At 40.1% G+C, this 24,944-nt stretch overlaps 1 protein-coding gene across 1 annotated transcript in view; it reads right to left on the bottom strand.

The window, feature by feature from the left end:
* NAALADL2 (N-acetylated alpha-linked acidic dipeptidase like 2) overlaps positions 1-24,944 on the bottom strand; it is a gene marked incomplete at its 5' end in the record, with an annotated part of 290,863 nt that overhangs the window by 233,843 nt on the left and 32,076 nt on the right. Inside the window, one exon of the mRNA XM_075716831.1 lies at positions 7,034-7,304. Within this exon, the coding sequence (XP_075572946.1) occupies positions 7,034-7,304 (271 nt within the window). The remainder of the gene's footprint in view (positions 1-7,033; positions 7,305-24,944) is intronic.

Here is a 24,944-nt window from a genome sequence, read left to right as displayed (position 1 = left end):
TGTTTATGCATGAAACTACATTTTTTTTAACAATGAAGTTATATAAATAGTTTGAGGGACAAAGACTGAATATTATATAAATACAAAAATGTTTTGTTATTGTTCTCATTATATCAGTTCTAGTTGTTTCTTATGTCGTTTTTCTCATCCTAGCAATTTTTTAAAAGCTGATAACATTTGCTTTATACTCTCTCTGTTGGGGGAAATTTTTGCTTTTGTTTTTAGCGTGAGATCCCTTCAAGGCAGTTTTAAACCTTCAAAATACTGGAGAAATTTAAAAGAAAAAAAATCCCTAAGACGCAAACCAAATATCTCACAGCAGAAGCAGATTTTGCTTAGAATTCCTCCTCTGAGGAGGATATTGCCTTTACAAACTTAAACAGAAAAAACACAGGTATGTTGTTGGCAGGTTCAAATTTACTAAGAAGATGCAAAAGAAATTACAGGGAGACAATATAGCACTACCTAAGCAAAACGTGCCTGGCGGTTTAGCAGAAAAGATTTCCACTTGACTTGGGGTACCTTTGTGTTCAGGTTTGCACCAAACACCATTAACAAAAAGTGGGAATGAAAGACGACTACCTGGGTGGGTATCAACCCAGATACCTACTGAACTGCATAGGTGATTGCAACTTCCTGGTTTAAATTATACAATAAAGTAATTAAAGAGAAAAATGTTTCTTGCAGATCCATGCATTTACAGAAGTTACTTCCACTTGTATTCTCTCACAGCGAGTACTAACGGACAAAATTCAACTGTGGTTAAAAATTACATAATTCCCATTGATTTCAATAGGAATTTTATTTGCACTAAAACCTGAATAAAGCACCAAATCAATTTCCCAGGTCCTCAGTATTTACACCCTTTAGTTTTTACCATTGAATTGGAATATAAATAATGTTTATGGTTCAACATTGCTCCCTCTCAAACACTGTAGAGGCCTTACTGAAGAATGCCTTTAGCTGATTATGCGCAATGGCATGGAAGTGCTCAGGGATCTGTTATATCTGAAGATATCAAGATGCCTCACCTTTTGCTTTTTTGCATTTAAAAACCCTCATTTATTATTAATTACATGATTAATAAAATGCCATTACTAATATTTTATTACTAAAACATCAGCACAGTATTGACTCACAATTATAAAACAGCAAAAGGTTTTGCAGCAGTAGCCATTTATATCTTTGAAACCCTGCCCTTCAACGACACAAAAATCTTGCAGCAATGTTAACCAGGCTTTCGTGCATGATGAGCTACTATTATTTTTAGAGAACTGTACAACTTTATTTATGAATGGTTATGTGATATATGCCAGAAAACTGACGGGATGTTCTGCAGGACATCTCTTCAATGATTGCTTTGTAGTACTTGACTGCAATTTCAAATTATATAACCTTCACATTGCATTTCACAGCTTTCTATATGTAATTGTAATGGAGCGTCAGCTGCACTGTAGTTAATGTTGAATGTTGTTTTCTGTTTAAAGGTCAAGTCTCTTCTAAAATCCATATTCTTAGTGAGACTGTCTTGAAAATTTGCTGTGCCTACTTGGTATGCAGAGCAGTGGTCTAAATTATGATTATTTGTGGAACAGGTTTCTGAGAAACTCTACTATAAATAAAAGATAAATAAAGCTCCTCTAAAACGTCTAAATGTTACAAAAATTCCATGATTCTTCTCATTTGTGTGTATGTGTTATCCAACCTATAGCCCTAACCATCTGCAAACTGATTTCAGTTGCTAGGGATTCATTTTAGCTAGTACACATCTCTTCAGAGAAGAAATTTTAGAAAATGTTAATAAAGACAATAATGAACTAAATTGGCGTGCCTAAAAGAATTAAATGCACACATGTATCAAGATTCCCTCTAGCTTGATATTTTGCAGCAATCTGCCATCGAAAATGACTGAAAGACTTAGGGTGAGATGCTTTGATTATTTAATCTGAATTATATGCACTCTCTGCCTTTGGAATTCAAGATGCGCAAGTGAGCGTGCTGCAGAAGGCTCACTCGGAAATTCTGCCTAGGGATAAAAATAACCTGGGAAGATTTTAAAGTTTTCTAAAACCAACCCACTGACACCAATCTTAATTCAGAAATATTGTTAAGGAAATTACCACTGATTAGCTAGAGGGAAGATAAAAGATAATAAGGGTGCACTAATCACATTTCCAGCACAACGAAACTGAATCAAATGAAAGCAAGCTGTTGGGTCCATGATTTCCTCATGCATTGTCCCTCCAGAGGAACTCGTAACCTTTTGGTGCAGAGATAGGAATATAGAGAGCTGCAAGTACTGCAAGGGAACAGTGCTGCAGTACTGTAAAGACAGAGCAGAGAGGGGAGGGGACAGTAGGGCACACAAGTGGGGAGCCTGCAATGAGTGGGAAAGATTAGAGGAACAGGCAGTAGAGGAGAGGAAGACTCCAATCTTCCTGCAGAGCAAAGGACCTGGGAAAGAAGGGGATGGATGGGGAAAGCAGACTTCGCCACACAGCCATAAGAAAATGGGGTAGCTGATAAGAGGTGAGCAAGCCCCCCTCCTTGCGAAAGAGGATCTGACAGCAATCCGAGTCCTGCTTCCCTTATTCCCATCTTGCCAAGGTTGAAGAATGGTGGGAAGATCACTGAGTGAGCTTAACAGATGGGTTTGTGCTTCTCGTATTGCTTCAGGTTGCATTAATCTCTGCAGTGGGTTCTCATTTAGCTGAGAAAATGTCACCAAAACAAATGAACCGGAGCAGGCTGATATGCTATCAACAGATGTAGAGAATCTCTTCTGCATATTGTAGATAGAGGCAAACAGTCGGCATTCTCACTTGTCTGCTCCCTGCAGCCCCTCCAAAACTAATCAAAGATATCACTGGCTGAGTTGGGAGTATAACTGTCTAAAATCAGCAGACACTTTGAACAGAGAAATCGGTAGAATCAGTCAAGGAATGTGGACGATGGCAGGGAAGCGAGGCGATGTAGTGGAGGAGTCCAAGCAGTCAGGGAACAGGGACAGAGGAGGGAGCAAAGTACAAAGGAGACATAGTTGGGTGCTGGGAGAACTGCCTTGGAGATGGGGATGATTCATTTCTGTCCACGAAGCCATCAAATCCCTGCCTGCGTATGCATTCCCATTTCAACAACATGCCAGCACTTGTACTTTTCTTGCACCCTCTCCTGGTTCCTGAACCAACACAGCCCTTCCAGTGTATGAGGTCCAGGAAAGAGAAGTGATGTTTTGCTGGGTTTGCTCAGAGTGTCCACGATCTAAAAAGGAAAGGATGTAGAAACAGCAAAGGAACCAACAGGGATTTGGTGCATTCAGCAGCCAGTTACTCCTGAAGAGGCAGAGGAGTGTAATATAGCAGGAGGCTACACTGTATAACGGAGGACACTAAGCATCTCTGTTTTAAGTCTTAAAGCAGATTTAGGATTGCCAAAAGTTCCTTAACACTTCCGTAAAGCAAACAGTGAATAAATTTAAGGCGACAGGACAGTGAGGAAAATGTCAGGTCACACAAACATAAGTTCAGAAAATCAGGGAATACAAAGTAAATACAATCTTCATTTTGCTCTAATTAGTCTGCCCTTGAATGTTGTCCCAACACACCAACCATTACATCCGCTAAGATTTTCTCTTTACAGTTGCTAAAGAAACAAGGAACAGAGCAGACGAACGTTGCGACACCAAAACTGAACATTTCTTTCTTCCAAAGGGTCGCTGTACTCAGTGGGCCTGCTTTAAACCAACCGCCCAGACGACCTGAGCACCACCCTGGATCTCTGGGGGTTCACACACCGCTCCTCGGCTCTCGCCGACGGTTCCCCAGCTCGTCCCTCCACCGCTCCGCCGGTGACAGCACACGCGGCCACACCTCTCCGATCACCGTGTGGCGTGGAGACAGGGAGCAGCACATTCAGATTCACCACACTACACTCACTCGGAGACTGGCTAGGTATTGTTTGACAACGTGTTTGGCTTTAACGCATAAATTCGACACAGTGCAATTTCCCTTTATATGCGTACTCTGTTGGCCAGAGCAGCTTTGCTGTTTTCATCAAGCAGACAAAAGGTTTAAACTCTATAAAAGGTGGCCGATATTTAAGTTTTAATAAAAATATATTTCACATATGTCATTCTTTCCTCAGACTGACCTAGTCTACGATACAATATTTACATAACTGCTGCTATTTCAGAACCGCCTAGACAGCTCTCTCCAGAACTGTAGGCTGCCCCGCCTGTCACTGTGATGGGTAAACAGTGTCACCTTTTCAGGGCCCGATGAATTATAGAGAAGTAGTAAAGTGCACCATCCATCACAATGGCACTAAGTAGGTTTTTGAAGTAGATTTCAGATCACAAACGTTCACATTTTTACTCACAAATGCTGTTTAGACTGTTACCAGAAAGCACAAATTGGATGGCTCACACACAATGGCCATATGATGAATGGACATGACAGGTGGTCAAAGAAAATGAGTCTTGCTATTCTACAAATAACCTCGTCAACATGAAAGTAGAGCTGTAGCTCTGCGGGTAGCCAGTCTGCAATAACTTAATGGTTTTATTTGCTTGTAGTTCTAGCAAACCAAATATACAAATGAGATACAATGAAGCAGCAGCATCAAAGCAATATTAGCAATTCAACCTGATTATGTGACACACAATAGAAATTTTCTACTAAGGATGTGTCACATTTGAAAGAAAATTATTCAGATTATGAGTAGCTGTTACAAGAATACCTTCTCACAGGAAAATCCTCATGATTTTGCAATCACAACCCACTGCAAGATATTCAAAACACACAACTTGTAGCTCCACTGCAAGCAATCAAGTCACCCTCTGATGGCTGAACACAGCAACAGCCACCACCTGCTACTTCTCATTTAAAGTTTTTTCTACTGCCATCAGTTTAAATAGTAGAGATTACTGTGTAGGATTGAGTCGGGGAGGTTAGATCACTACCAATTTATCCATAGCCTAAACAAAAAAGGAAATGTCCCTTTTAGGGAAAACTCTAGATCTAAGGACACTTTGGGTAGACTTTTTGAAGAATAAAAGAAAACACCTGAAGTTTTGCGAGGGTGCTAAGTATCTCAAAGATCTGACTGTAAAATTGTGCACAGAGAGTCATTCTTTGGCTCAAGTACAAGCTTCAAGTTTTTGCCAAAGCCAAGGTACACCCTCATGAGGAGTACATACACAGTGTGTGTGGTCCTCATTTCTGCAGAACTCAACCACAGATAAAACTGCTCTGAAATATTACTGAAAGTGGTACATGTGTTGCTGGTAATAGCATCAATATTTTTTGCTGGAACATTGGATTTCCTTTAATCTGATGAATTTGTTAGCAACACATTTATTTTCATGAAAAAAGTCTCACAGGCCACAACTGTACTTTTATCTCATTACAGTTACTCTTATTAAGTAACAATGAGAAAATAATATTGCATAGTGAGTTTCTAAGTGATAAATGTGAAAAGCCAAATCCATTCATTAGTACTTTTTACTCGCCCATGGAAAAGTTAAAGCATACACCATGCAGGTTAGGACCTACCCTTGCCTACTTTGTTTCACTTAACACCAAACTTCGACCTGAAGTTGCTGGGTTGACGGAGCCCCAGAACAGAGGCTGTATGGACATAACAACCATGAGACTCAGTCTGGAAACTAGGCATGTAAGGTACACAAAACCAGGAGGTGAAGTCTCTCTCCCAAAGGAGAACTCCTCCATTCCTTCTCCCCTCTGGAATAAACCCCTTGGACTAAAAAGCTTCAATGTTTTTAAGAAAGAGAAGCTGAAGCTTGTGGATTTCAGGACAAGAAACATAAGGATCTGACTTTCTACCAGCCCTCATATTTCCTACAGTCCAAAATTCTAAATTATATTAATAGTCCATAAAATGGGTTAGTTGGCATCATGCAACTTTCCCCATTTTGACTCGTTAAAAGATTTCCACAGTGCATTACATGCTATCAATAAACATTACGGGCAAACGCTGTCACAAACAAAAGGAAAATACACAACAGCTGCATTTCACTGTTAGAAATTCAGTAACTGATATGCTATAAATATTAAGATAGTCAAAAAGTATAAAGGTATTTTGGAAGAGGTATCCTCCAAACCCAAAGCCATTCACAATCTGTTCCCATATAGTCTATTAGCGTTCCAAATCATGACAACAAACATATCTTTTAAACAACAAAGAAACCAAGATGGAAAATCCCCTGCATCATTGGAATAACATGCAATATTTTAAAAAGGAGAAAGACAAGAGTAATGCAGTTAGCAGTGAAATTGCAGGTTTTATGTTTCAGAAATATTTCTTGAAGTTTATACTATCTCAGCTAGGGAAGTAAACAGAAATGATGACCCCTTTGTGCACCCCCAATATATTTGGAAATCAAATATAGGGAGGCAGCCAGTGAAGACAGTAAAGAGGGTAAAACAAGATAATGCAAGATCTTATTTCACTTGGCAAGTAAGAAATCCCAACAGGCAGGATCTTTTCACTGACAAAACTTCCTAACAAAAGCTACAGTAAGATAAAAATACAAATCGGAGTTTTCAAGAGGAAACAGAGCAGATGTGTCAACTGAGCTGCCATAGAAGAAAGTATGCGAGACCCACGACCATAATTCAGGAGCTCCAGGTATTAGTCCAGCACTCCCGCCAGTCTCACTGCAGATAACTTCATCATACCTTTCCTACAGGCATCCCTCAAACCAGTAGCACTTATACATCAACAAGGATAAAATGTAGCTCTAGACACAGCTTTCAGATTTTTACACCCAACCAAAAGATGCCAATTCATAAACTCAGATACTTTAAAAAAAAAAAAAAAAAAAATCACAGGAAGCGTTCAGGTCTGACTAATTTTTAAGCTTGAATTGAGATTGGCCACATCACATTTTACCTGAATACGTTTGTTTATGGCTGGGCATTTCACCATGTGTACTTTGCCAGCCAAGTTCAAAAAAGCTGATGTTTTCTAACTCTATTTCACCACAAATGACAGAGACAAATGTTCATATTACCTCAAGAGTTCCTTTGGCAGAGTAAGCTGCATAGGAGTACAGGAGGTCTTGGCTATGAAGTGTTTTGGTCTCTCTGTTGCACTGTTGTCCACTAGGATAAAAGCATTCACCGCTGTTTTTCAGAGTTACTGTGTTTGAAGAAGAGCCCGGTAGGTCAAGCAAAACAGAGTAATTTACCAGCCGGACATCCTCAAGGCCTTGGGAACTCCACTGAACCAGAATTTTCATTGCAATGTCTACATCATCTTCTCTAGGGAACCGTAATAAATCTCTGGAAAAAAATACACAAGTAAACACAGTTTTAGCTTATTTCCCACCAAGACACTTGTATTTTAATATGCATCAGTCCATAATTTTATTCATAATGTCTCATCAAACATGGCGGGGGGGAGAAATCACTCTTCATTTTTTAGCAAATAATTTCTTACCAATTGTGAGACAAAAACAAATGCTTTTTGGAAAATAAAAATAAGGAAAAAATATTTATAGGAAACATATCCAATTAAAACATAAAGAATCCTGCAGAAATTATCACAGTAATTGTTTCAAAATTCATCTCTCTGGTGCTGATCAAGTTGCTGATATAGCATCAATTTAACCAACCATTGAACACGAAGAACGCAATCTGAAGTAACATTTCAGGGACTTCAGGGAGGGCATGATGCTGAAAATTAGCTGTAATTACATGTTTGGCTTAAATTCATCAAGTAAAGCAAATCTGCTAAACAGAATGGAACCGTTCCCCCAAATATTGTGCTAGCTGTCAGAAACTTTTCCTCAGCTTTCCTACCTGCACTGAAGGATTACCTGAGCCAACAGCTTGGCAAGCATACGGCACGAGCCCGGAAATTATTTTGGCAGTATCTACCAGATGGGCCAACTGAGACTTCAGATGGCTTGGTCTGGGCTTGTATCGCTGGGCTTCTATCACTGTTCAACACTGGCTACCAGATGGGCCATAGGATGAAAATGGCGACGGCACTGAAGGACCATCCTCCTCCCCAGCAAATGCCAAAAGATACCAGATGCAGAGAGTATTTAAAGATAACTTTAGAGGACAGACATGCTGAAGGGACAACTAAAGGCTTTCCCTACTTATGTAGGCAAGCGCTTATGTAAGCAAAGCAGGGCACAAATAAAAAGCACCATTATTCAATCAAAAATGCACTACAAGAAGCGTACAGAATATTTGCTGAATTTTGTGAGGGTTTCCTTTATTTATTTATTTTCTGTGAAGACCTCAGGACTGAGAAACAAGACTAAGGATCACAGAGGTATTGATTTCCAAGCACAGAGATACTGACGCTGCCTGAAACTCTTGTTCACAACCTTCTCTTCACAAAAAGGCCGATAGTATTTAGATGCTTTAGGGTCCTCTAATAGAACCTTAAAAATACCCTGGCTCTCTTACACACATCAAAAGCAATCGTTGAATCATGCGTAGCCTTTTTAAAAACATTATTGCAAACAGCAGGTATGCGAGACTCCCACCAAGTGCTTTACAGGCACCCCTGCGCTGTTCGGAACCCAGCCGCGAAGCTGCAGGCAGGATGATCCCGGCTGCGGGTACCGGCACTGCTTCCAACGGGGTCTGCACTAATCCCAGGGAGAGCTCCGCCAAGGAAAGCTTATGACAGAAAGCCAGCACAAAGACTCCCTCCTCCACCCCAACCAAACTATCTCATAGTTCAACAGACCTTTAAAAAAAAAAAAAGAACGTTTACTGCCTAGACAACATCAAAACCTTAAAAAGGCAGAAAGTGAAGCTAGAACACCTAGTATAGCCTAGAAATGGCTCAACCATTATATTACTACATTTAAATGTCTAATGCCCATCATCACATTATACAGATGAAATAATTATTACAACATCCAAAGGATTTAAAAAAATTGCAAAAATTCTTTGATTAAAGGAATATGTTGTACCCCAGCCCATATTACAATAGCAAAGTTATTAGTGTCCTGTGGTGGGTTGACCCTGGCTGGATGCCAAGTGCCCACCAAAGGTGCTCTACCACTCCCCTTCTCAACTGGACAGGGGGCAGAAAATATGACAAAAAGCTCGTGGGTCGAGACAAGGACAGGGAGATCACTCAGCAATTACCGTCATGGGCAAAACAGACTCAACTTGGGGAAAATCAGTTTAATTTATTACCAATCAAAACTGAGTAGGAGAGAGGAGACAGAACATGTGTAGTGTAATGAGAAATAAAACTACATATTAAAACACTTCCCCCCACCCCTCCCTTCTTCCTGGGCTCAACTTCACTCCCGATTTCTCTCCCTCCTCCCCCGAGCAGCACAGGGGGACAGGCAATGGGGGTTGGGGTCAGATCATCACGCGTTGTCTCTGCCGCTCCTCCCTCCTCAGGGGAGGACTCCTCACACTCCTCCCCTGCTCCAGCGTGGGGTCCCTCCACGGCAGACCATCCTCCATGAACCTCTCCAGCGTGGGTCCTTCCCATGGCTGCAGTTCTTCACCAACTGCCCCAGCGTGGGTCCCTTCCCTGGGGTGCAGCCCCTCAGGAGCAGCCTGCTCCAGCGTGGGTCCCCCGCGGGGTCCCCAGCCCTGCCCGCAAACCTGCTCCAGCCTGGGCTCCTCTCTCCATGGGGCCACAGCTCCTGCAAGGAGCATGCTCTGGTGCAGGCTTCCCACAGGATCACAGCCTCCTTGGGGCCCATCCCCCTGCTCCGGCGTGGGCTCCTCCCCGGGTGCAGGGGGATCTCTGCTCCCCGGGGGCCCCCATGGGTGCAGGGGCACAGCTGCCTCGCCACGGGCTGCACCAGGGCTGCAGGGGAATCTCTGCTCCGTGCCCGGAGCCCCTCCTGCCCTCCTCCTGCACTGACCTGGGGGGCTGCGTAGATGTTCCTCTCACATATTCTCACTGCTCACTCCAGATGCACTTTGAGTCCCCAGTGTTTTTTTTTTCCCCTCCTTCTTAACTGTGTTATCCCAGAGGCGCTCCCACCGTCACTGATGGGCTCGGCCTTGGCCAGCGGCGGGTCCGTCTTGGAGCCGGCTGGCATCGGCTCTGTCGGACACAGGGGAGGCTTCTGGCAGCTTCTCACAGAAGCCACCCCTGTAGCCCCCCCCGCTACCAAAACCTTGCCACGCAAACCAAATACACGTCCAAAGTTCAAAATCTTTACAGGAACACTGGACTTATGTTAAAACTTCAGAGATCCTGTCAGAAGGAATAACTGTCTTGCAGATTTAATCTTTTTAAATTATCCAAACTAAGTCTTCAAGGAGTCTGCAGAAAACAGACACGTTAATCCAATCTGTAGTATATTACAAGTTTCCAATTTCATCTCCTGTGCCTCCAAATGTAATGACACAAACTTGAGCAGTATACAAATACAGAAAGTTGTTTGATTAACACAATCATTAACAGAATATCTGTTTTTCCCTCAGGTGATAGAAACATTAATAGAATAAATAATTGCAAGAAACTTATCCCAGGCCAATAAGGTTATGGCACATTGCAACAAGTAGCATTCAGGTTCAATATAAGAATTAAGCATTAAAAGAAGACGATACAATAAGCAAATTGCTCCCTTAGTAATAGAAGTAAAGTTACTTTCCACTTCATAATTAACTAACCATGTCTTTGAAACTTTTGTGACAACATATCTGATTAAGTTAAAGGAATGAGCACATTCACTATTTACTCCATAATTTCTTTATAGCATGTTAAAATCAAATTGCAAATTATAAGCACACGTTATATTACAATAAATCAGCACAGATTAGACTACTTTGATAAATCTTGTTAACACCACCACCACCACCAAGATTTTTTTTGTGCAGATTTTTTACAACGACTGACTTGCACTTGGTCTTTGATATAATTCTGTTGACTGCACGGACTTAAAGTCAGAAGTAATTTAATTCATTAATTTTTCTTACATACTAGTTGGATAACAAATATAACACGTAAAAACAGTATTTCCGAAACCAGACCAAATTCAGAAAAGCGTGACGTTTGTTTGACAGTCCATCCTGAAAAATTCCAACACTTCACATGCACTTCATAGTCCTCTACAAATTGTCAATTAAATTCCTTCCTAAAACTGCCAGGGCACTGATTCACAGCAGGAAGTTTTAAGCGGTGGAAAGCACCAGGCCCGTGGGGTGCTTATGGATGCTTATGTCTCTCACTTGTGCAAGCAGCCGCATACTCAGTAGGAACCAACAGCAATGCGATTGCCAGTTTCCACAATATAGCCTTTAATAACGTCAGCCAAATTTTTGATTCCCTTACTCACATTAAAAAGACACTTTATTCAGCTACCTGTTCAGGTTCAGTCAGTGGGAATAACCACGAAGTTAATGGGCACATCTCAGCTGCTGTAAATCTGCACAATTTATTGAAGTGGAGCCACCACAGACTTCAGATTTGGTCTCAGGTTGGAATAAACGTTAACAATATAACAGTAACAGACTGAGTAACACTGTGCCTTTATCGGATGCTCTCAAAGAGATTTCCACAAGTTACTTTACTTCCTAACATAGATCGGATATTGAACTAATGTACATCAGAACAGGACACAAAGTTGTTTCATGAGTATTCTGCTCAATGTCAAATACACTCGGTTCCTGAACTGAAAAAACCAGATAAAATTGCACTTAAAACTCAGAAAGCATACCCTACCTCACTTGAATAAGGTAAAGTTTTCCCACTTTGATATGATAAGATCAAGAAAATGTTTAGGAAGACGCGTTCTTAGAATTACTTTGTAAACAAGAAGCCTAAGCTGTATTTTCCTGCCTGATCAGCTGGATGTCCTGGCCAGTGAAGAGAATCAAACCATGACTCTTGAATGCTCAAAGTTTTAAAGCTACGAAAATAATTTGAAATAAGACAAAGATACATCTGTAATAAAGCCAGGCTTTCTGCAGCCTCTGCAGCTTCAAAGAACCAATCTTTAACAGATGATTATAAAAGACAAATGAACACACATGCACACACACACAAAATACAGAAGTTTCATTTTCAAATTGATAGCCATGGGGAATATGGAGCTGCAGCAGCTTAATGGAAAGTCACCTGCTCTAACAACACTTTTTTTGACACAGCTTGGTGAAGAAGAGAAGGCGGCATTGCAAATAAGCCAGCTGCTCATTGCTGGCGATACACCAGGACACTGCGAAACACTGCTCAAAGGACACTGAAAAATTACAACAGGTCACTCTAACAATCAAAAGATGAAATAATTTAACTGTATGACAAAATCCCTATCAGACAATCCTATTAAACTGCTACAACACCCCCCAAAACAAATCTAAAACTGAAGTAGGATTCTACAGATTTAATTTTAAAAATCTACAGGGATAAAATTTTCCCTCAATTATGACAATTTTCAAGTGTGATTTGTTTGGGTTTTTTTCTTTAAAGATTTAATGTCTATGTTTCAATGAGAGTGGGAACTGGCCTATACTTGCTGTCCTATTAAAAAAAAAAACCAAACAAATTCCACTTTTGCAGAGTTAGAAGTTTATGAAATTTTGACTGTAAATTTTTACTCTCTGTTTTCTTCCAGTTCACTGAAATTGTTAATAAAGCAATTACTGGAATTTTGGGTAAGAATTAAGAACAAACGGTTTGGGAATTTTTATGGGCCGATTTTTCAGCTGAGTAGTTGTTTTCAAATTTTGGGAGTGGCAACGAGTTCACCAGACAACACTGTTTTGTATAAGCCCCATCAGATCAAAGCGTTATCTCGTCTAATGTGCTGTTTCCAACGGTAGCTGGTAGCAGATAATCAAAAAAGAGTGCAAGAAACGCATCATATGGGGTTGTTATATTTATAGGCTTCCATGCACGTGCCTTTTTTCCTACCCACAAACTTTGTCCAGGCTGAGTTTTAAAAACATTTACATATGTTCAGGATTTCAGAACTCGTTTCAGTTCATTAGGAGCCAAGACGCGGCAGTTTCAGCAGTGCCGGGCGAGCGCAACTCGCACAGACTAACTGCTCAGCATATGCACAAGTATTTTTCACAGTTGCAGACAGAGTATTTATTTGCATCCATCACATATAGTGTGCACACCCAGCAAACTAAATGTGTTCAGGAAATACCACCTGCCCAAGCCACATCTGCTTAAATTTTAATTACACGTTCCTGTTAATTGGGGTGCTCAGCTGGCTGGTCTCCAACCTGCCCGATCGGATTTCCCATGGCCTGAACTGACTGCCACAAATCTGCTGATTCCAAAATAAATTTAAAAAAAAAAAAAAAAATCCGAGCCCAAGAGAGGATAAATATTTATCAGGAGGTTAGAATGTGTGGAAACATTCTTATGGTGTGAACAGTTGACTACATGCCGCTCGGTGCATGATAGGATTCAGAACCACTTCACGCTACGTTGCAAGGCCTCCAGCAACTTCTCCAGAAAGAAGATCTGTGACATGTCCTTTGTCACACCTGCCATCACTCTCTACACATTCTGGATACTCTGGGCATGTTTTTAGCACTGATATTAATTTTGTGGCAGTCATGGGTCACAAGAAACCTGGTACTGCGTTCATTCTCGTCACACGACGACCATAGTGACGACCAAAACTAACAGGTAAGTCTATTCAGATATGCTTCCTAAATCATAAACGAAAAAAATAATACCAGCCTACAGGACGAAAGCAATGGAAAGCTCTGGTTAAACGTAACATTTGGACGCTAGATATGGGTCAGCCCCTACGTGACATGACGTAGTCCGGCTGCTTCTTCTGGTTGCCTGGTTTTTGGCCACCAGTCTCATCACCTGCAGCAGCCTCTCCACCGGAGATGGGGGTCTTACGGGAGGCAGGGCTTTTTGCCAGCCCTCCACTGTCATCCAGTCCTGCCTGGTAGAAAAAAATTATACATGGCTCATCAGAACACAGTGATGAATGCGTGGTCTGTCCTAATGACGGGAAAGCTAAAACCCTGTTCATCCTTGGGTAACAACATATTGCTTTTGCTATCAAAGGGAGCATTTACAGATCTGCACCTGTGTATCTCTACAACAAATGCTACATAGTGCCTACAATATAGATAACATGCTATTAACATAAAGGTGTATGATTTATGACAGCTTTTACTTTTCACAGACGCAGAATAAATGTAATTCATGAAACCATAAAAAATATGTAACATCAGATAACGGAACACCGGCTCTGGATTTGATTGCACAGCTTCTAGCAGAAAAATACTTTGGAACTTTGTTTTTTTTCCCCCAAAAAACATTATGTTCACTATGGCATTTGGGTATTTTCAGTAAAAAGGGACTTGAGTCTTCTATTTAGAAAATTATACCATGAGCAGGCACAAAAGTACTTTCAAACAAAACTTCATAGCATTTTTGTACTAGGTTTAGGTCCACCCGAGTATTAGACTTTCGCAGGGGTACCTGACCATATGTACCCTCTCTTATCATGGTATAATTGCATGCACAACAGCTTCAGGCCAAACCTCTCATTTTCCTGAGAAGTTCTTTGTCATGGGATCGAAGAACCCTCAGATCTCAGCCCATGCTGGCTTCCAAGCTTGGCTATTTTGTACAGGTTTTTTTTTTTCACTACAGAACTACCAAGCATATTGCTACTACCCACTGCATCAGACAGTCAAACGCCTTTTATATTTTTTAAATAAAACTAACAGGGATTGCTCAAATCTCACTTGTCAACATCAGGATGCAAGCCAAACTTGCATTCAAGGCACACCCTGTGATTCCACAGTTTATTGGAAAACAAGCAATTCACTGTTCCTCTAAACTATACGTTGCAAAGTCATAAATTGGCCATAGGTGAGCTTTCCAAAGCTTTCTAAGAGATTTGGGTGTCAGTTATGCTGACATCTAGCCAGCATCCAAATCTTCCAAATGCTTCAGAACATCAGAATGCCAATACAAGTTCCAACAAGGGTCTATCAAATGATTGCCCAGAAGAAGGTAAAACAGGGCAAGCACACACAAAAGCCGTCAACTACTCTTCTAGTCTATGTTAAGCTTAGAAGATTTTTGAAAAAACCTATAGCTCTGAGTATCTGTGAATTCTTGGGGAGTATTCACCTTACTTTTCAGCAATAACATGCCATTATAAACTTGAAAAGGCTCTTTCAGATCTATTTGTTTAATAAACAACAATTCTTCCAGTTATGCAATCTTTTATTTGGAAACAAACACCCATGGTAAAACCCCATACCTCACCTCTTCTAGCATCAGACACAGACACAACATAATAGTACTTTAAAATAGTGTTAACATAATAGCATGCTCTGCATGTTCACTTAGAGTCCAAGAGCCCATCACATTTTAATGGATTATTAATGGAAAACTACCAATTAAATCTTATTATTGATGGAGAAAGAAAACTGTTGAAAATTGTAATTGAATGATGTAAGTGCAGCAACTGAAGCAGTCATGTGACTTATAAGTTAATCTAATGAGTTAAACTGTCACAACACAGAGTACGTGGCCAGATCCACCAACCAATCAACCGACATTTGTAGAAACCACCTCAATGAATCCAAGGCATCCAAGTTTTGAAAGGTAAATATCTGTCAACAAGCAAGCCACAAATACATTACATTCAAAAAAAGAACTTCAGTACATGTTCACCATGCAGAAATTACGTGAGTTTATATCTGTTCTGAATCTGAAACCTTTTACTCTGATTTTCCTGATATTGTAAGTCATAATTTCAGCAGCAACTAGGTATAAACTGCATCGCAGCACAAATAAGGCTTGAGTTTCATTCTTCTGTATGTGGTCTTTCAAAGCAACGTAGTGAATATCTCAGTATTTCATGAATCAGCAGCATCTGCAAGTGCCAATCATACAAATCCCTCATCTAAGGTCCAAAAAATGTTGCATATGTACGCCAGCGTTTGAGTCCAGAAATCACTGGGCAAAGAACTGAGGAGATTAGTTAATTCAGATCCTTTGCAAGTCAGCCAAAACCACTGTGAATATATGCAAAATATGTTATCTGGGTTGTAAATTCAATAGAAACTGGTTTGAATACATCAGGTTTTAAAAAATAAAGACCTTCTTAATACATTTTTTTATTTGCAGTATTGAAAATGGACAGCAAATTATCAACATTACCGCAGTACTTTATGAATGAATCGGCTTATCAACAGAGTACAGAAGTACAGTAAAACACATTGGCCAAAGTGAAGGTTTAAACGTGTTAATTTGCAATGGTCTATGAGCATCTGTAATCAGCTGAAGTTCTGCTGTCATGATATAACTTGTTAAATGACTGCTTTTTGATCGTTTACAATCATGCAGGCAAAATCTGAAAGGCAGTTGACTTTGATACTAACCCAGATGACCAAGAGATGGAAACCACAAAACTGTGGAAGCTTTTGAAAATGTTTAGTATAAGCAAACCACTCAAGGGCAGACAGGTAGGCAATGCCAGAGCTAGGAACAGAAACCAGATTGCCTGATTCACACTTGTGGGTTTCAGTTATCAAAGCACCTTACACTTTATTTAAAATCATCCTTAATCTTTCTTTCTTTCTTTTTTTTTTTTTAAGCACTCAGTTTTCCGTGACATACACCTTGCTTAATTACCCAGTGTAGACGGACATGAGAATGTCATTTAGCATTTCTCCCCCATCATTCTGGAGACACATTAAAAAAAGGATGGTGATCATTATCCATTTTCAGAATAGTTAATGAACCACAGAACTCTTAATATGGAGAATGACAGCTCCAGACCCTCAAATAGCCTATTTATCAAAATTCCAAAGATTTTTAATTCCAGATGCCAATGGAGGAGAGGGAGGAGATTTCTTTAACATTGTATACTTCAGTGCGAAAGAAGTCATTGCCGTGACTCGTCGCTCCTTTTGTTTATAAGAATGTTTAGGTGAAAGGCTCTCCTTTCAGGAAAGCAAGCAAATCTTGCCTCTTCCTAACATTGAGCTCTTGGTCTTCATATGCTTACCACAAAAAAGACCAATATACTCCTTCATACTTTTCTTTTTCTTAATACAGTAAACTGTTTTCAACAGATGAACCGACTAAGAAAAGTTCTTTCAAAATATATACAGAATGGAGATATCTACACAAGAAACAACTTTTTTTTTTTTCCATATTAAACAATCTCTTGTTTGCAAGAGAATCTCTCAGAATGATCCCAATTTCTTTCAAAATCAATAAGATTACCACCACTATTTTTTTCTTATTAACTTCCATAGTTGCTAAGTTTCAGTCATAAAAACCAGGTTTTCCTCTACAGTATACAGGATTGTGTGTGTGTATAACATCACAATCTATATCTTTGCACAATTCCATCTAAAGGATTTTAAATAAACTTGTACTATGTCCAAAGATATAACAGCACTTTGTATGACTTAACCTAAGCCTTTATTTTGGATATACAAGGATATATTAGCCTCTGTTTTAAATACAGCAAAGGGAATATAATATTCTCCAATGTTTATAGGTCGAATTATTTAACAAAGGGATTTACTACTATTTTCTGCTAATGAAAAAAAAAAAAAAAACCCAAAAAACCCCAGGTCCCAAGCTCCGAACAACCGTGCCCTGCATTTTCCAACAGGTTACGATGCCGAGGGCAATGCATGCTGCAGCTGAAGGAGAACAGCAGAGACTATCCCCCACCTTGAAAGTGTTTGCATATAACCCCGCATTCACAGGCAGAGCACTGACCCAGCAAAACTTCACAATGATAGAATCTTCTTTTCTTCCCAGACCACAGGGAATATGTCAGTGTCTCAATAAAATGTGACCAGCTGCATAATCAAGTCCAAGTGGTACCTTTTACTGTCGGAGACAATTACGTTTACTTACAGCAAGAGACCATTTCTGTACGTATGTGAATAGCAGTGGATGTTTCACTAACACTTTTCTATACAGAAAACCTATTGATCAAAAAAAAAAAAAAAAAAACCCCAAAAAACCAAACTTGAAACCTTGCTTTTTATATAGAAAATCTGCTGATCAAAAAAATAATCTCAACACTGCCCAACTGGCAGTATTTTATTCCTTTCAATTGCCAATCACTAGGTTACACTGTGAACTGAAAAGTAATTAGATTGAATGCCGAGTGTTATTCTGACAGGACTGGACATCTTTATATGAACTGTATGATTTAACTTCTGAATAATACCCCAGTTCCCAAAGGACAATGAGGAATTAAGAGGGCACGCTAACCCAAAATCCTAGAAAAACTTAGCAATGCTTAGAAAAGCTACCTATTATTTGAAGATTTAGGATTATTTGGAATTAGATAAATCCCCAAATAAATGTTTAATTTTTAAAATTAAAAAGAAGGTAAATCCTTCATTTTATCTCATGAATCTCAAAAAGTTAACCCTATACACAAGAAAGCCTAAGATAGCCACAAGACGATGCCATGTAACCTGTTACCAGTCTCATTTTCTTATCAGTATGTTAACTTAGCAGTGCAATTCTAATGGAACTGGAGGGATTTCTAGCTGATATGTCAGCTTAGATGTTTTATGAAAATATTCAAAAGTTCAGTCAGGTGTATTAATTAAAATGAAAACTGCAGGGAAAAAAAAATGGGAGAAAGGATACAATACCATTTCTACACATTTATGCAAGGAAAACTTTACCATGAATGTGATATCACATGGCTTAGTTCAGATAATTTCCATCTCACCAGCTGAACTGCATTTCAGCTGAATTTGTTTTTATCTGAAAATACTGACATCTTTGAACCGACCCTTCAGTTCTAATATACAACTGAGGAAATCAACACTGATAACCAAAACAGTGTTGTGCAGTTATTTATGTTGTACCGCAAATCAAATTGCTTGTGGACGTACAAAAATCTCTCTCCAAAGGAGCAAGCACAAAATCTCATAAGGAGAGGGTTGGGAACAGACCACAGGAGATCACTGGGTTCAAGGCAGGCTCTGCCACTCCGGGCAGACGTTTTCCTGCCCCGTTCAAAACACACAAACTCCTTGGCCGTCCTAAATAATCGCCTTACGACCTGCTGCATTTGAGCACACTTCATTCTCCTTTCCACCACTGATGCTTAGAACAGACTAATCTTTTTTCCCTTTGCAACAGGTTTTTTACATACTTAAGGATTGCTCTTACGGCCTTCCCTTATCTGATCTTGTCTTAAGCCAAATGTCCTCAGTCTTTTCACCCATTTTCTCAGAGCTCCTGCTCCTGAAATCTCTGACTGCCCTCCCTGATCTCTTCTGGCCTTCTTTCAGCACATCCCCATTCCTCCTGAAGCTGAGTTCCAACAAATGGACACTGTGAATATACCACTTGCACTGAAAATGAATGATTAGTATCCAATTATCGTTCACCTCCATAAAAGTCAATTATTATTCCTCTGCTGTCCTTTATTCCGATTTCACCTCCATATCTCTCCAGTAAGTTCACAGAGTCCTCTAGCTCTCTTGACCTCAAAGACGCCTCCTCATTTCATCACTCATTTACTACAAGAAGGAATGGTCCTGAACACATCTTTAAATTCCGTATAAAATAGGTCAGATTTTCAAAGTGCTGAGAATCCACTGTTAAGCATGGAAAAAACCCAAACAGCTCCCATATAAATAACTAAACTTAAGTGCAAGACTTCCAGAGTTGCACAGTCTGCCTTGCACCAGACTTCATCCTACACCACTGTGTGCAGACAGCAACCTGGCCTGGCCAGAGCTACGTATTTTCACCAAAGTGAGTCTTCCCAAAACATCAAGTGGGCTCTGACTCAAAAAGTAAATTTTTACAAGGATTTAAACTAGAATGATAAACTTTTTAAAGCAGGCAAAACTCAAAAGTATTTGCTTACCCACTTCTAAGCATCTACCAATCTCAAGTCTGGAGCTGCTTTGAGATTTGGCTTCCAAAGTCATCACTGTTTGCAAGGAGAGTCCTGTAATTTGCTCTTAGTCCGGCAAATTTGCAGGCACCCGCTCCCTGTTGCAAGAACCTGCACTGTCCACTTCAGGTCCATACAAAAAAGTCCTCCTTTGTGTCACTTCTAAGGCCAGTCTACCCTCTTGGTCTCCTCTCAGCAGTCTCTGTGCCACAAAATCCAAACCAGGTGCTCTATGAAGTCCACACATTTCCAGTAAAGTGCATTCTCAAGGGGCACGTTACAACACCTAGGTGTACAGGGCAAAACACAGGTGTCACAGTGTAGAGTCTTCTCGAAAAGTCACAGGAAAGGGACCTTACCCGCTCCTCCTCCACCTTCGCCTTTACACTTTTAGTATACAACATTCCCTCTTTTCACTTTGCAAGCCCAAAAGTGTAACTCGCTCCCCAAACCCATCTATTTAGCCATGTTTTCTTGCCTGTTCTAGAATTCCCTCGGACTTCTGGCCCTTCTTTATCCGAAAATAAAATAAACGACGCAAAGTGTCCCAGGAACAGTGGGTGGTGGTTTCATGGAGCGATACTTAAACGGTCTAATTCATTTTCAGCCCATTTTTAAGCGAATAAAGCGCATATAAAAAGACAAAAACAACAGCAATATGCAGATGTTCAGGAATTGGCATCAAGGCTGAAAAATGCCCCCTAGTATTCACCGTACTTTAATGTGCAATCACCTGAATTGCTTACCGCAAGCACAAATGGGCTATTGTAGTGCTGCGATGTTTCAACCTGAAGGCCGGAGGGGGGTGGCTGTTGCTAGGCAGTAAAGAGGAAAGTGCTCTATTCCAAAGCTGCACTATCAATTAAATCTTTGGGGGGGGAAAAAAAAAAAAAAAAAAAAGCAGAATCATTACATATCAGTGGTAAATTTCGGTACATTTTCCTGTCTCTCTTCCTGCAAAGATACTATGATTCCAAGCCTGAGTTTGCTCTGAATGCGGTGTTAAGGAAGCTACAGACAGACACGAGGACGCAAAACAGGATTCAGGAATGCAGCAGTGGAGCCGGTTTTCACTGGGTATGCACGCAGAGAACGCGGTCGTGTCCCTACACTGCAGAAAATAAAAGTATTAGCATGGTCATCCTGCACTGCTTCTTACATCTACTACGAAGACAAAGTAATCTATTAAACTATCTACTAGCTGGAGGAATTCTGGGAGGCAGATGGTCTCATTAGTTACTAACATGACAGGAATGCTCATATTCTCGGTAACAAACTACCTACGTGGATCATGAGGGCACAACATTTCATCCCAAGTTTCTTAAAAATCTGTGACATTAACACACATGACACATTCACTGACACATAAAAAGGATAAATACCGAAATGGAAAAACTAATAAGGGGTTGGAAGTCTAGATATATTTAATCAAGCTGAACCATATAGAGCAGCTTTGGATGTTTTTAATCAGGGGGCAAAAAAAGTAAAACTGCAGCTTTAGCAGTGTAGCTACAGTCAAAAACACATAAACAGACAAAAACGTAAAAACTGACAATTATACTATACCCGAAGCAATAACCACTAAAACACAGGTATCTGTAAAGTCTGTGTTTTTGAGAAAGTAACAATAAATTGAATTGAGTTTTACTGGAAAACTTCAGAAAACAAATTTACCTTACTTAGTAAATATGGGAGCACAGCAACAGTTTCACTGCAGTCTCATGTGTACCGTGCCCATTCTTCAACTTCTTCCCCCGCCCACCCCACATCACTGCGCATTCACTGACGCCTGCCCTGCAAACCCCCTTCTGCCGAAGACAGGAAAACACGACAGCGAAAGACTCGACAATTCACGTACATTTATTCCTCAGAGCAACACATCGTAATGGCAAGTTACAAATTTTGCACGCATCTATTTTAATAAACTGATTTAAATTATACAAGTGCAAATCCGTATGTAGACATTATTTTAAAGCAGTTGTCTGTTTAATGTGAAATCATTAGAGGCTTTTACCTCTCTGCATTTTATGCTGGCTGAGAGTGTGCCCACAAGCACAAGTTTCCATAACTCCGCTGCCACAAAGCAGTAACATGTCAAGTCACCTCAGCCCAAACGGCGAGCTTTCTCCCAACCCCAATTAAAACTATACGCAAGAAAGCTCCTTTTAAACAAAAATATATACACATAAATTTAGATAAACTCCTTCAATTTCTTCCAGGGCAGAGTCAAAGGCAGCTAGGATAGCATTTATTGACTTCTGAATTTTGGTTAGCTGCTCAATCAAGTTACTTTTAATAAAAACTTCAAGTATAAGCAACAACTATTGTGAGACTTGAGCAATTTGGGGCATGTTAGAAGGCAAAAAGGAGTAGGAAAACTACATTACTGTGAGCCTTGCTACTGAAGAAAATAATGACCCAGAAATGCATGCAATATTGAGTGAAACAAATTGTGGATTTTATTCAATCTGATCGCCAATTAAAATAAATATCACATGTGGTTAAGCTTAGAAATTCACTTTCTCTGAAATCATTGCAACACAGAACACAAGGGAAGATGCTAAGCATATTTTCAGTGAAGTTAATAGTTTTGTCAACAAAATACAACATTAGCTGTGATATTTATGTAAGCAATATCTTCCGAAGTGCCTACAGAATTTAGGAAAGCAAAAAGACTGAAGCCACTATTTTGAATTGCATGTGGGAGCATCTTTTCTATATACTGTTTCAAATAGCAAATTTCCTCAGCTAATGGCAGTAATGCTATATAAATGCAGAGTCTTGTATATAGAGAGTCACCCAAATATCCGCCAGTCACTGTGAATTAAGATAAAGTCCTTAAAAATGGTTATTTTAAAGAGAAAACTCTTTGCTGCTTTATCTTTCTCAGTGAACTCTATACCGTCAAAACTGTAAAATCCTGCCTATACCTGCTCTTCTTTCTGACGTTCCGTGATTTGCTTTGATTTTGGATTGTGTTGGGAGGGTCACATACCTTTTTTTAACATTCTTCGTTGGAGTTTTTCTACCACCTCTCCTCACCATCCTCCTCTTCCCACTACAAACTGTCCTTTGGCAACCTCAGTCTTCGATGGCCTCACATCTGCTCTCCTCCTTTACCACATTTCACCCCTCAAATGACCCCGGTCAACTGTAGCCCACTATTCCACCATCATGTGTTACTCTACATACTGAGCCGACAGGACCAGCAAACAAATCATAGAATCTATACGAGGCTTGGGACTGAATAAATGACTGATAAGGCAAATACACCTTGAGTGGAGAAAGAAAGAAAGAATTCAACTTGACAGGGGAGCTGGACCACGTATGCCTCCCCCAGCCCTTCATCCTACACATCACGAGAGAAAGAGGAAATACTCTGGAAGCATGGTCTTACAAAAATAATTCACTCACAGTATCCAGATGGTGAGTGGAGATAGGAATAGCCCAGCTGCTGGGAAGTGTTTTGCCACCTTGTACTCAGGTTTTAGAATTTTAGATAAGAGTGATGTCACCTGAGATGACCTGGCAGTCTGTGTCCACAAAAGTTTGTTCTCTAGGCTAGCAATAGGCACAAATTCTTAGAAAAGTGGGTGAAATCTTTTTCCACCTTGATAATTAGGTTCTAAATTTTATTTGAGAATATTACTCATACACTTCATGACTAATATGCCACCTCTCTTTTGGCAGAACAAAAGAGCAGCTTATTTAACAGGGTGTTGTGTTTTTTGGTTGGTTTTTTTTTTTTGGGGGGGGGGGGGGGGGGGGGGGGGGCGGGGGGGGGATCATTATGAGAAGATTTTGTGTAACTGTTATCCAGAGGCAGATGCGAGCGTTTACAAGGCTGAGAAATGGGAAATGAGAACAATCTTGCTCTGCATTATCTTCTCTTCTGTTCACCTTGGCCACTATATTAGGATATGCAGTTTAATGACACATTTATATTAAGACCACAATAGCTTTCTAGCTTACTGTATAGGACGTTGCTAGGATGCATTTCTTAAATCATCAACAAAATTACCCTCTCTAGGTATATATTTAGTATACCTATCAGCAATTGGAAAAACTGAATTAATCAAATTACCCACGGCCAAGATTTCTTTCTTTTTTTTAAAGGATGGTTAACATTAGAATCCCAGATCCATATTTAGACATATCAAATCTTGAATTGAAAATGATGAGCACTGAAAATTAGGTCACATATGCAGGAGTTTTATTAAAGAGTTAAGTGGCTGGTTTAGAAGCCCTATTTCCTCCTTGGTTATAACATCTTCCCACGGAAGACTGGCAAGTCAGCAACACCGTGTGTTTCCGAGGGCAAGATGCGCCATACCTTTCGGTACCCAAACAGTTTATCCTCTTCTACCCGCTCAGGCCTCAGCCCCAAGTCTCAAGAGACATACCAAATGCTCTGCCTTCAAATATGCTGCTATGTTATCAGTACTGGAAATCCACCCAATAAACTCCTGCATCTCCAACTGCAGCTGTTTCCACTAAAGGGAATATTGTCCCAAGCACTGCCCGACCCCTTTGCTCTCCAGCTGAAAATCAGTTTATTCAGCTCTGTTAATGGAACAATGAACCCACCTCAATCAAAATAGGCTGGGTTTATTTACACATTTTAAACACTATATATTTGTTAATCCGGCTCATCGACTAGCTACCAAAAGATTTTTCTGCAGCAAGTCCTCTCCCTACGACTAATTATATTCTTTTAACAAGCCACCACCCAACGCAAGTCCACTTCCAGCATTTCTCTAGCACCCACAGTAGGCACCAGCTATTCTGTTTCCTGAAATGAAATCACCACATCAAAATCTTCTAGCTGAACGGCCCCGACCTTTTCAGAGGTGTGCTATTAATAAGATAAAATAAACTGCAGGACTCCAGCAACCAGGTTAAAAACTCAGTAAGTAGCTAGGAGATGACATGAAATGAGACCAAGTGGTCTCTACTTAATGAAGTAGACTACCTCCTACAACCAAAGCAGCTTTCAATAACCAACATATGCTTTCACAATACAAAGGCACATCTGCATTGGTGAATGAATAGAAAAAAGCACCATTAAAGGCATTCAAAGGCACAT

This window comes from Pelecanus crispus, chromosome 9 (assembly GCF_030463565.1).
Source record: "Pelecanus crispus isolate bPelCri1 chromosome 9, bPelCri1.pri, whole genome shotgun sequence".
Classification (NCBI taxonomy): domain Eukaryota; kingdom Metazoa; phylum Chordata; class Aves; order Pelecaniformes; family Pelecanidae; genus Pelecanus; species Pelecanus crispus.
Note: the sequence above shows the minus strand (reverse complement) of the source record. Positions and strands in the feature narration are given on the sequence as shown.